This window comes from Puccinia triticina, chromosome 2A, assembly GCF_026914185.1.
Source record: "Puccinia triticina chromosome 2A, complete sequence".
Lineage (NCBI taxonomy): Eukaryota > Fungi > Basidiomycota > Pucciniomycetes > Pucciniales > Pucciniaceae > Puccinia > Puccinia triticina.
Window position 1 is genome coordinate 6327211 of NC_070559.1, and position 12673 is coordinate 6339883.

A 12673-nucleotide genomic window follows, 5' to 3' on the forward strand; every position below is an offset into this window, starting at 1 on the left:
CCTACCATCGCCGTCCAAGAGAAAAGGCACCGGCCGCAACGGCTGCTAAGGCTGTCACCCGGGTGTCGGTCCGGGGGTGAAGGTCCATCCCCCGTCCCAATCCCCGGGGGTGCGAGGTTTGACCCAGAAACCCCGGAGGTCAAATTTTTTATGTAATCAGATCTGTTCAAAAGTGACGGGAAGTCCTCCAATATTTATTTAGCGCGCCCCCCGGATCCCCGAGACCCGACAAAGACCGTCGAACTCCGGGGGTAGACTAGCAAGATCACCCTTTGTGATTGAAAGGAAACACCAGAATCAAGTTCATACAATTGGGCCCAGGATGAACCTGTTACACACTACTGTAATAGCTTAAGGCTCAGCAAGCTACATAATTGCTCATGTGTGATTTTCTTGCTTAAAAATGGGCTATTGCTCTTTGAAATTGAATAAAATCAGCAAAAGAACAAAGAAGTAGTCAGAGATTTGATTTTATGGCCTTCTTCAGTAGCACCAGGAAAAAAAACAAGATGAGTATTTATGGATACAAATCAACATTCAATGTTTAGAAAACGCTTTCCTTTGAGGGGAGGCTTGGGATTGAAGTTGGCAAAATTAAAACAACAAGAATCAGATTGGTCTACATCTATCTAAACAAAAAAAAATGAATAAGAGACTACAGCTTGAAATAAAAACCACGCTCATTTCAAATGAAATGATAGATTGCACAACAGAAAGTAAGAAAAACCAGGCAAGTCGGAGTTTGATCACGAGATGGGTTTGACGGATTTCAAAGTATGCATGTAGTCCTTGGTAGCTTTCTTCATACTTTGACGAAGATCTTTAGCGACGACTTGGGGGTCGAGGTTGTGTCTTAAGGCGACGTCAGCGGGCACCCAATCCTTGAATGCGGCGATGAGATCAACGACCATGGGCTGGTCGGGGCGGTAGGGCGGGACGAGGGAGCCCTTAGGCTTGGAGGGGAACGCGGCGGGGTTGCTAGCGGAGCAGAGTGCGTAGAGGTTGGCCATCACCGGCTGAAAGACGTTGGGACGCGACTTCTGGATGTTGAAGATCTCTCCTGGCGCCGGCTCGTTCGGTAGCGGTGGCGACGCCGGGTGGGGCTCAGGCTCCGCCTCTGATTCGGTCTGCTGCTTCCGCCCTCCTCGTCGACATTTCTGCTTCAACCTCATGAATTTTCCTGGTTTCGTTCCCACCGATCTCGCCACACTCTGCTTCTTCGCTTTCGAGTTTGCGTGGGTGAGCATGGCTATCTTCCGTGCACCTGTAAGAATTCACGGTAGAGATGACCATCAAGAAAACATCGCTCAATGCCAAACGAGGTAACAGTTCCCCTTTAAAGAACTAGACCTACCATTAACGTGAAGACTGAAATAGACGATGTTGATTTCAAAGAGGAAGATCGGTACAATACAAAAAATATCACTTGAAAAGTTATAAGTGAAATATCAGCTATTTGCTTCAGCAAAGCATAACGGGAAAGGACATATATTGCGATTGGAAACTCACATTGCCGCGGTGAGGGGTAACAGTAGAGCAGATCTGAACATTTTTCAAATACACAATATACCAGATGAAGCGTCAAGAAGAGAGACAAGAGTGGTGAGTTGGACTCGTTGGCCGGGATGAGTGAGAATCAATTCATAACTTACGCGCCGGTTTTTAACAACGCCTTTTTACGAGTGCGTCTGAGGATGTTTTCCAGACCTTGTCTCACATCATGTGCCTCTCGATCGACGGGTCTGCAAGTCAAGTCATCATCCTCGTGTGGATAGACGACAGTGATCTGAATAAATTGAATGGATATGGTTATTTTTTACATGTTCAGCTTCGATGAACCTTGAAATAGTCAAGAGCGTGCAAGTCGGAATGCCGATCGACACAGCCAAGATTGAAATCGAACTCACCAAGCCAATCTTTCTTCCAGGTGGTAGACGGCCGACGGCTTGGATGTTGCTGTCCGGAAGCCAAGCTAGGGCCTTAGAGGCCGCCTTTGAACATCCCATTGATAAACGAGTTAGTGGCCACTCTGGATTGCATGTATGCGGTAAACTAATCCCATACATGTGGAATTGAACTTACAGTGAGAACGGTGCCCTTGAACTTTTTCCAGTTCGATGGATTCTCAATCTTCCCAGCCTTGATGTCACTGCCCTCTTGGACTTCTTCTTGCCACTTCCGCTCAACCTTTTTTATGAGGCCCTCCTTCTCTTTTTTGCCATTGATTGGCTTAGGTTTGATATAGTTAGCTCTTGGAGGTGAACTGAAAACCAATTAGTGAAGCATTGAAGTAAAAGGCGAAGAAACAATATACGTAAGTAATCAGTAACTCTGGGGACGCCGCTCTCAACATCATACGCTGGTCTGTCTTCCAGTGGTATGATTCCATAAAGAAAGAACTACTCAACTATATCATGAACATGGGAGTTTTGGAAGTCTTGCGGAGCATGGGCCCCGGCTCGGGGAATGGGATAGCAAAGATGACGCTAGGTAAGGGCCCCTTGGTAGCGGCGACGGTGGCCGCCCAGTGGCTAGAGGAGTTGGATGAGTTGCGATTGCTGCTACTTCCATTTGTGGGAGGGACTGTACCACCGGGAAGGTTTCTATTCGCTCCGTCTTGGCCATGGTTAGGGGAAGCGCGGTAGGACATCGGATGCCTGGGTGGAGGCAGATTGGCTAGGAAGTCTGCGTTTTCGAGCGAGCTGCGTGAGCCACTTCCTGCAGAGGCCTTCTTTGGTTGGAGTTCTGGACCGAGCTTGGTCTGGAGGGGTGGGAGTGATGAAGGGTCTGTACTGGAAGAGGCCATAGAGGTGGTTGAAGTATAAATTTAAAGCGTGAACACTATCAGGCCACGTAGAGAACTCTGGGGCACGCTTGACTGGTCACAATGCTATCCTGAGCGGTTGGGAGTGATTTAGGAGGGAAAGCTGACGATGTAGCTCTTGGTTTTGATGACGCGAAGAGCGCCGGTTGATGAGGACAGTGATTACCTCGAAGCTCGCCACCAAGGCGCGTCCAGGGGGTCAATTGACAACGAACCGACTCAGTGCTCTCAGCGATAACAGCTGATGAGGTTGAAGAGGCGGAAGGGCTCTTTACGGTTGCGCAGTGGCAGCGAGTGACACTGATGATGAGAGACTTGGGCGGTCGTGAAGGCGGATGAGGGATTGGAAACCGCGTGCCACTGCCAGTTACCAAGTCTGAGCCAGTCCATATGAACGCCGAGCGGGCAGACGCGAACCGAGGAGTTAGGGAGAAGGCAGGCAAGGGACGGGTGAGATTGGTAATAGTCACAAGCCTCAGTCTGTGGAAACCGGCGATGCGATGGGTGCAAGTCAACCAAGCGCTAGGGAATGCATGGCTCCAAGCACGTTGTCTGAGACATACTATTCCCAACCAAACTCGAATGGCTACCCTCCAAGAGGTGACTGTAGACAGCTCCCTCGCGATGGAAAAAAAGGCTCGAGCTGTAGTCGGCAGATGACCGGGACTGTCTTTAAGTACCGCGAGCCCGGCCTTTAGCGTGGAGTCTGCCTCACGGCTCACCTGATAAATACTTCCCCAAGTTGTTTATCGCATGTCAGCAAAATGGAAATCCGAACCAGCAGAACCAGCCCCCGGCTAGAATGTTGGTTCTAGAGAGAACATTCATCTCTTCAGGTCGGCATGTCTATCATCCGTTCTGAGGGACATCTTTTGTAATAATTACTGGGTTTTCCATACACCACGCTCGGTCAGCAGACCTGGGCAAGCTGCATGGAGAACCAAAAAGTGTTACATATTTATGTGAGCAGCTGGCTGATACGGATAGCCAGTCAAATTCATCAATTGGATTAAAATACCCAGTAGCTCCAGTAGTCTTCAATTATTGACGTCATTAAAAGAGAGTCAAGAATCCCTGACAATTTCATCCGCTAGCAAGGCGGCTCTTCCGTCGCTTAGATCTTAATTCTTGCCCTTTCGCTTCCGTATAGATCTCCCTCATCAAGTCTGAAACATTTTCTGTAGCAGCTTTCAAACATATATAGACCAGGCCCCCGGAAGCAGCCCGGCGACTCCGAGGTCGGCCTGGTGCCAGGCAACCGACCTCGGTTGAATCGCGGTGTGGACGCTTAGGTTGCTAATGGGGATCTCATTTTTTAGTCAAGCTTTTTTGCCCTTGGGTGGTTCTTGTTGATCATCATGTTGGCCGAATATTGACAGCGTTGCCCCCACGAATACCAGAAAAGTTGATTTCTTGCTCCCACTGCTCCCACCAGCTGCCATGGATCTGTCAAGATCCGCCTGTCTTCCGAAGCTCCCGCCGGTACCATCCAAGACTCAAAACAACACACAAATTTAACCCTTCCGACCTTGCCGACCTTTTGCTCAAGCGGATTACAAGGCTCGAAGTGGATTCCTTTTCGCGTCCTTTCCATTGGAGCCGCACAGCTTGGCAACTCGAGAAACATTGATTATTCACAACCCCTCCCCCCCCCCCCCCCCCACACACACACACCTTCCGCTTTCTCCTTGCGAGTCATTCTAGTTTGAAGTCCGACAAAGACCGGACGAAGGAAGGAAAGTCGCCATATTACATATATCCCAGGATTCCCTCAAAGATGAAGAAACACTCAGCTGCTCCGACTGGATTCAATCAAGAAGTCATCGAACTACCTCCCGATCCGGAAGAAGATGTCGAGGTTTCTCAGCAGCAATCATCTCCCCAGGCGTCCAGTAGATCAAACAATCCCTCGGAAGATGGGTTATTAGCAAGTTTGATATTTGTTATAGCGCTGCCTACCCCTACCGAAGACTACTCTCTCCCTGACAATCCAGCAACGCCGCTTCTACTCTAGTCAGTCCCAAATGGAAATATCAAGGCTATCTATCTGTCATGATGTCTTTTATCCTCATACTGATTTACTCAACAAAAAATCCAAAATGCAGTACATTACCCCGATCAGTCTATGAGAAACCGCTCAAAAATGCTGAAACGGGGAAAAGGCCGAAGGAGAAAACAATCAAGAAGATTCAACGAAGTTGGCAAAAATCGATTCGGCAAGCTGAAGACATTAGGCGTGGAGATTATCCACGTCCCAGCTGGATGAAAAAAATCATTGGTGGGACCTTTTGGGTTCGTCGTTTCATCCTGTTTCACATGATCATAGTGACTGCCCAACTCACAAAAATCCTGCACGCACCAGTTTGTAGCGGCTTCTCTGAGGTTCATTACAATCAGCGATGCCCAAATGTTAGCTCGATTACCACCTATCCGAAAAATAGGTCCAGTTAAGCTCGTCTCTCTTACCTTGATACCTATGTCTGAATCTGAGTCTAATTGCGTCTTCCGAAACAGATACAGATAATTTATTCGCAGAATACAAAAGTAACAACTCTATCAGAAACCCAAGCCAAAGAAAGTCTTATGTGCGCTTTATCACAGGCCCAGAAGCAAGCAAAGATCCGCGCTATCATGTAAGTTCCCATGTGGTATTTGCCTTGCACAAAGGTGGTGCTCTTGCAGCACGCTAATCCTAACGAAAAATGGACATTTTTCTCCTCTATGCAAATAGTTCGGGCTGTTTTTTACCAGCGGCGTTGGTAGCGTGAGTTGGTTTGTGACTGAGTTCAGATTTCCGGCTATTATCACTACCCGGAATAAACTAAACCATTCTTTCAATTTTTGAAGGGAGATATACGTGCCACTCATTTTTGAAATTACCTTGGTTTACTTTGTAGTTCAATGGCGAGGTAATTTCTATCTCAGCTCCTCAACCACAATCCACATTGTTTTCTGATTAACTGAACTTGGAGCTGCAATGCCAATCTTTCTTCCGTTTTATCTTCGATCAATAAAAACCAAATCCCACAAGGTTGGAAAAAGGCCAAATTTCTAGTTGAACACAATAACAATCAAAATCCTAAATCCACGCCAGCCCAGGAGAGTGAATTAGAAACAGGAAACGCTACAGTGAGGAGATCATCATACGATAAACTTCAGCTGAAAGTCGCCGATATCGCAAAGTTCCAGAAGATCAACGAGTTAGTCTACCGCAGTTGCTCTGAAAAGGATCCCCTGAAGTTCCCGCGCCCTAAAGAAAACACATCAAGCGTCGAGACCCCCAGTGTCACGAACCCAGAAATCGACATCGACTGTGCCACAGTATACCAATGTACGAACGACACAAAGCCTAAAAATCAGTCAACGGACATCAAGTCTATTCCTGGCCCGGACGTCAAAGCTGACATTGGGTCATTACGAACTCCTCTGAACACGGGCATCTTGCGTGCGACCAAACAAGACTTTGATGGGATGGTGATTACGATACCTGCTTCAGATGAAGATAATGAAACTGACTGCAGAGAGGGCGGAGAAACAAAAAAATGCGCTACGCCGTCTCTGCAGGTCGTGGATATTCGCGTAGAAGAAGAGTTCATCATAACTGGCTTCGACAAAGAGCTCGCCAAAACCGAACCACCTTGCAATGTAGCGATTTCAGCACCTTCCACAGCCGATGAAGTGTTGATTCCAGTGCCACCTTGCGTAGTTGATCCAATTTGTAAAAAGCCCTGCGGAATCGAACAAGTCGTGACTTGCATGGATGGAGATGAAGAAACCGGGTCAGTTTTGACGCGCGAAATCACTCAGTCGCCAGCTCCTCCAGTCAATCAAAGCGATCAACCTAAAGCTGTGCCCAATATGGAAATCGCATCCGCTCTGATCAGCCTTTTTAAAGAATCATTGCCCTCTACGGTACATCCCAGGCACGAGTTGAACGAACGGAGAGTAGCTGAAGATTTCAATAGAGTGCTCAAAAGATGTACAACAGAACATGTTAAATCAATCAAAAAAATAAATAAATGATATGATATGAAACAAATCTTTTGTTACAACATGGACGATACACACATATCTATTTCTTGCCGCAGCTCGACTGGTAGTCGTACTTCATCCCCGGACAATGTTGGCATGAGGGCTCATCCACTGCAGAAATTACTTGCTTAGTAAGGCTGTCCGAGGGTAATAAATAATAGACCCATGTTCTTAAACATGCTTTATCTGGCACGCTCTATAATGTGCTGGGTCTGGATTGCGTAAATTGTTGTGCAGACTACTTCAACATGGCTTCGCCAACATGGCCAAGGGGTTCCTTAATTGTCCCACCTTACCACTCAGTCCACAATGTTTTCTTGCGAGCGTGGTGTAGGATGATGAAAATCAAATGCAGTGAAGGTGCTGAGAACACAATTTATGTAAGACGATCATTGGTTTGATGAATCTGCGGCGTCGGCTTCGTTAATTGAAGTTGAAGTCCTTTTCTTCAGGCCTCCCGTCGCACTTGCAGCAGGTTGTACGCCATGTGTTACTAGGTGATATTGATGTCCAATTCATTAATAACCCAAAGCTTTTTCCAGGAGATTTTGTTCAACACACAACGTTCTTACAAATGTTTCGAAACACTCTTACTAAATATTGAATTGAAAAGATATATATTCACATAAATCAAAAGTCTCGGGAACGGCTCAACTCCAAACACTTTCGTAACCGGATACTTCACTTAACTAAGGAAAGTAACAAATTGACAAAAAAAAAAAACAAGCCAGGCATGCAAAATCTATACCTACTCCACTTGTAGAGAATGGTCCATGAAGTCTTGCTGTACTAGTGTTTTCTTGAAAAAAATTCTTGCACGGCACATATGTTGCTCTCATTAACCCCCTTAATCGTCTTGACATATTCCTTTGCAGCTTTTCTCAATGCACGATCCAAGTCTTCTGCTGCCATTTGTTCATCAAGTACGTGTCGAGCCATAACTTCTTGTGGGAGGGATTCTTTGAATATTTGAACCAGTGCCGCAGCTATGTCTTTGCTGGGCAGGTATGTGGGTATCGGTAAGCTATCCTTCAATGGGAATTTGAGGGGATCTATGTCGGAGCAGATGTTGTATAGATGTTGGATTGTCCGATCGAATGTTCCAGGTTCGGCGACTTCAAAACTGAAAGGAGAATCAGTGGTTTCGCCTTCTTCCGAGTGTTTATCCATGATCTCCGCGGCGTTCTCATCTTGAGTAGAATTGGCTGGGGAAGGTTTGGCTGTTCTCTTTTTCTCGAGATCTGAGAGAACTCCCGCTTTTTGTGCACCTATTTTAGGATTCAAACAAAATACAGTCAACAGATGTTTGTTACTTCATCTAACTCGGTTGAAAAACTAAGACCATGCTGCTGACCTGTCACTTGGACTGAAAAATATGCCAGGTTTATCTCAAATAAAAATAATGGCACAACTACAAAAACATCACTGTTTTCAAAAGGGCAACAAATACTCAATCAGTCTTTAAAACCATGGTCACTTTTTTGCTTTACCTGCCGAGGTAAAAATTTGATTTTTCTGAGGGACAAAAGGGTTTGCACTTACACTGCCAATGTGAATGGCAGTAGACATCCCGATCTAAAGAAACCAACATTTACTGGTCAGTACCTAGATGTCGATATTACCAACCGGAACACAATGTAACAAACCAAAGTGCTTACACAAGAGTTAGTGCTCGCGCCTTCTTCCTAACCTTGTTCAAAAGATTGAGGAAGCTATCTTCGATTTCATTTTCACTTTGATAATCTACATCTACCCCATGTGAGGACTGCGATGAAACTGGATAAACGACCGTAAGCTGTAGTGAAGAAACCGCATGACATAAGAATAAAGCGAGGAATACAATCCAGGTGAATATGAATAGGGTTTGAATGCTATCCAGACCTTGCCAAGTTTTGTTTTAGGTGGTAAGCGCGCCAAGGCTTCAATCGCGTTGTTAGGCATGTACTTAATAGCCGCTGCTGCGTCCTAAAAATTTTTTTATTCCAAGGCAGTGTTTTTTTTTTTTCGAAAATCGTCAATGGGGATCGCAAATGACTGTCTCTGCGATATTGTCACTTAGATTGCGCGTCAACAAGGAGATCAGCTCTGCACCTACACGAATGAGTGCACCTTTAAATCTCGACCATACACCCGCGTCCTTCATTTCACCCCTCTTGATATCTTCACCCTCTTTAACTTCTTCTTGCCATTTGCGCTCTACTTTTTTTAAAAGCTTTTCTTTTCTTTTCCCGGTGACCGAATCGATAGGTGGCTTTTCGTACACCGACCGAGGGAAAGTACTAGACGGATATAAACGAGATGATATCAGACGACTGTTCGTTATCCAGCAGTAATTTGGCAAAATGGGCCGACTGACTAAAGGAGGAAAGGTGGAGTCTCTTTAGTTGTCTGGTAGCCCTCGACAGCCCGGGGGAAAGGGATTGCGAAGATTAGGCTGGGCAATTCTATCTCAGGGGCAGTCGGGGTGAGAACCTGGTCGCCTGTCAATTCCGACACCGCCTCAGGTTCTCCAGTTGTGGGGGGACCCGACAGGGGGTGAGCTGGGACCAAAGTGTTCGTATTCATGATTTGAAGATTGAAAAAAAAGTTGGAAGTTCGTTCAAGAGCATAAATGGGTCCAGATGGGAAGGGAGGTCTGTTAGGTTGAAAGTGGACCTGGTGCACCAGCGGGATTCGATAGGTAATACATGTTGAATCTTTGACAGGTCCAATGCTTTCAACCGAATATCGACTGGACAAGGCCCAGTTGCCAGAGCGAAGGGTCGTTCCGGCGAGCAGATCGCTTGGCTTTAACGGCTTCTGATCGAGGCATCTCAGGGCATCTCCAATTGCCACGCCACAGATGTGATATGCATTTACATAAATAGGTAAATACATATGGATTTTTTAGGATTTATTCCCATTACTCCAACTCTCGCACCCTCTCATACCAAGCTCAAGTTGAACACGTGAAGATCGAGCCAAAGATCCAGAGATCTGCTTGCAGAAGCTTGCTAAGGCTGCTAAGGCCTGCAGAGGCGGGCAGATGCTTGTTTAGAAAATGGATGCTAAAGATGTACGAAACCGTCTAAATGAGTCTCGCTATAATTATCTTATAATCAACCTGTTGCTACCACTTTTTGACAACAGAGTGACAAAGGATAGCGCGAAGATGAGAAGTGTACAAATTGATTTTTGTGAGTGCCACAGGTCATGTTTCATATCACACTGAAATAAATAAATACGTAAACATTCGGAGGGCCTGGTGCTATGTAGGCGCTGGACCGACATGTCGGACGCCAGAAGCCATCGGATTATTGGTTTCCACTGTGCCACAACCACATATACAGACCAATTAAAATCCCTAATTACGTCAACACCCCATTTTTTCGCGCAGCATTTCCCCATATAATGAGGTCTGCAGGAAAAGGAGGCATTGACGTAATCAGTGATCAAGGCTTTGCTGGGAGGACAACAATCACGGCAAAGCCAATCAATAGGGGGGTTCACAATAGGATAAAAATAAAACTTTAGAGCCAATTTTAAGGCCTTTATCAACAACTTTTTAAAAATTTGGTAAGATGTACAGGATTGAGTGTCCCTTGACAATCAGACACACTTCCTCATTTTTAAAAACGTTGTCCAGAAAGGGCTTAAGATTGGCTCTAAAGTTTTATTTTTATCCTATTGTGAACCCCCCTAATACCTCCCAGGGCCTTGGGGTTCTGATGGCACTTGTGTCTCTCTTTTTATATTTGAGACTCGGCCTTTGTTTCTATTTCCCCTTTGCTTTTTTCTCGAATATCAACAAAGACATTTCAGATCTGTTGTGCGATTCCACAAAAGCAAAAACCAACAACTCGTACAAAGTTCTTCCCATTTCGTCGTGGAATCCCACAAATACAAGTGCGTTTCCAAAGCCGGCTCAGCTGATTTCCAAAATTTAGATGTTGGGTATGCCCCCCAATGACTGAGCCATGAATTATTCTATTCCCAGCTCCCATTAAGCAATTCCAAACAGAACAGATCATTGCCTGCCCGCTGGTGAGCAAGCTACATTTGACTGTTCACTCACAGCACGTCTTGGTCTATTTCCTTATTCAGGTGACCCATTCCAAAACCGGCCGATAATAGCGTGTTGAACTATTTGCTTTACTGGCTTGTTCACCCAATTCCAAAACCAACACACCGCTGCGCCATTGCTGAAAAGCACCCAACCATACATTTTCAGTGGACAACCTACAGCCCTGAATCATGCTTGCCTTCGGTGGATCTGGCAAACAAAACACAATCAGGCTGTGGCATCACTTCCGGAGCCAGTCTCCTTGATTTTCCATTTTTGGTACGTATTGCCAGTCTCATCACCGGTAGGTGATGGTATTTAAACTGCTCCACCTGCCTCATCGTACTCAACCACCAATCCACTGGCATCATCCCCTTCACAGTCCGTCTTTTGTCCCAATATTATGGCACCAGCACCGTCTACTTTGCACGTCAAAGCCATCTCCTGTTCAGCGGTGCCCCGTTTGACATCACTAAGACGGTACACAATCATCATGCTATGTATATATCAACTCATCAACTCATGCTAGCATTTTGAATCAGCTCGCACCCGCAATCAGCCCAGCTTTAACATACGGCAAGCTCCTGTTCAAGTCTACATTGGCATTTGTCGACGACTGCACTGGTGATTGCTAGGCCTTTTTCTGAGCTTCGGGGGCCGAGGAAGACAAGATCCGGTCCAACGCGCAAGCAATCTGGATGTCATTTCGTGCAATCTCCTGGTCGGGAAAGCGCTCTCAATGCACAAATAGATGTGTTTGCCAAGAGCCAAGGGCATGGTGGAGTTGGAGGTTCAATCAAAGCTGAAGTGATAAGCAGGTCTTTTTGGAGGCGGACTCCCCGGAGATCCCCGTCAGCAGTCCTACTGGGACCCCGCTCTGAAGAGTGCCAAATAGCCGCTCAATATCGGCCGATCTGAGGGTAATAAACTCATTCTCGCCTGCAGATAGGCACACAGAAACCGTCAAGACCTAGGGCAAACAAATTGCGGATAACTTCTCATACACGTCTTGCACCTCTTCACTGCTTTTTGGCTCTTGCGGCTTTCTGGACTTATTATGACGATTCCTGATGCTGTTGTGAAGCTTACGATGCGGGGGCGGCCCGATGGGACCCTTGAGAAAGTATCTGAATCGTAGTGATCTGCCTGGAGGCCCATTGCCAATGCCACACAGCAAATGAGGAAATAGGGATACACATACAGGTGTCTGCAAACAAATATATAAGAGTGTATGGCCAAGAGCGGCAAAGCAAAGCCTAGGGTGGCTTCCTTTGAGGGTGCGAGACCGAGAGCGGTCAGAAGAGCACAACAAGGCGGCCGGATGTGACTCTGAGGAAGCTGGACAACTGGCGAGCTTAACTAATCCTCTCCAAGGAGGGGCGAAGCGTCTCCGAAGGAGATGCGGTCGACAGAGCAAGCAATTTGGTAAGATCTGGATTCCTGGGAGGTGGCAATCCACATCTGGACCTGGGAGGCCTCTCAGATTGACTTGACCAAGCCTTGTAGACTAGATTTCTAACTCAGGCCAGATTTTTCCAAGCTGGGCCATTCCCTTTGTATAACTCCTACATATATATCTTGACTTTCCATTTTTCTCCTTTTCTCTATAAATTATAAACCCTGTTAACCCTGGAAATGGAACACCAAATTTGTTTGCCCTCCTGAAACAAACCAGCCATCACATCTCATCAACTAATTCCGTGGACCATGTCCATCATTACAATACCTTGCTATATATTTCCCTCACATCTTCCTTAGGGAAATTCCCAAAACAT

The 12673-nt window shown here is 46.2% G+C and overlaps 3 protein-coding genes across 3 annotated transcripts; 1 reads left to right on the plus strand and 2 right to left on the minus strand.

Annotated features, from left to right (window-relative positions):
* Nucleotides 1-746: 746 nt before the first annotated feature.
* Nucleotides 747-2806, minus strand: PtA15_2A677 (uncharacterized protein; the record flags this gene model as incomplete). The annotated part of the gene is made up of 7 exons (XM_053166721.1): nucleotides 747-1264; nucleotides 1355-1425; nucleotides 1510-1542; nucleotides 1653-1786; nucleotides 1908-1991; nucleotides 2083-2263; nucleotides 2409-2806. 7 exons carry the CDS (start codon nucleotides 2804-2806, stop codon nucleotides 747-749), a joined length of 1419 nt encoding a protein of 472 aa, XP_053017915.1.
* Nucleotides 2807-4601: 1795 nt separating this feature from the next.
* PtA15_2A678 (uncharacterized protein) lies at nucleotides 4602-7214 on the plus strand (the record flags this gene model as incomplete). The annotated part of the gene is made up of 8 exons (XM_053166722.1): nucleotides 4602-4837; nucleotides 4930-5116; nucleotides 5187-5270; nucleotides 5339-5457; nucleotides 5556-5588; nucleotides 5672-5733; nucleotides 5856-6736; nucleotides 7191-7214. 8 exons carry the CDS (start codon nucleotides 4602-4604, stop codon nucleotides 7212-7214), a joined length of 1626 nt encoding a protein of 541 aa, XP_053017916.1.
* A 431-nt stretch (nucleotides 7215-7645) lies between these two features.
* On the minus strand, nucleotides 7646-9733 carry PtA15_2A679 (uncharacterized protein; the record flags this gene model as incomplete). The annotated part of the gene is made up of 7 exons (XM_053166723.1): nucleotides 7646-8124; nucleotides 8211-8281; nucleotides 8399-8431; nucleotides 8515-8651; nucleotides 8738-8821; nucleotides 8952-9135; nucleotides 9213-9733. 7 exons carry the CDS (start codon nucleotides 9731-9733, stop codon nucleotides 7646-7648), a joined length of 1509 nt encoding a protein of 502 aa, XP_053017917.1.
* Between the last annotated feature and the right edge of the window lie 2940 nt (nucleotides 9734-12673).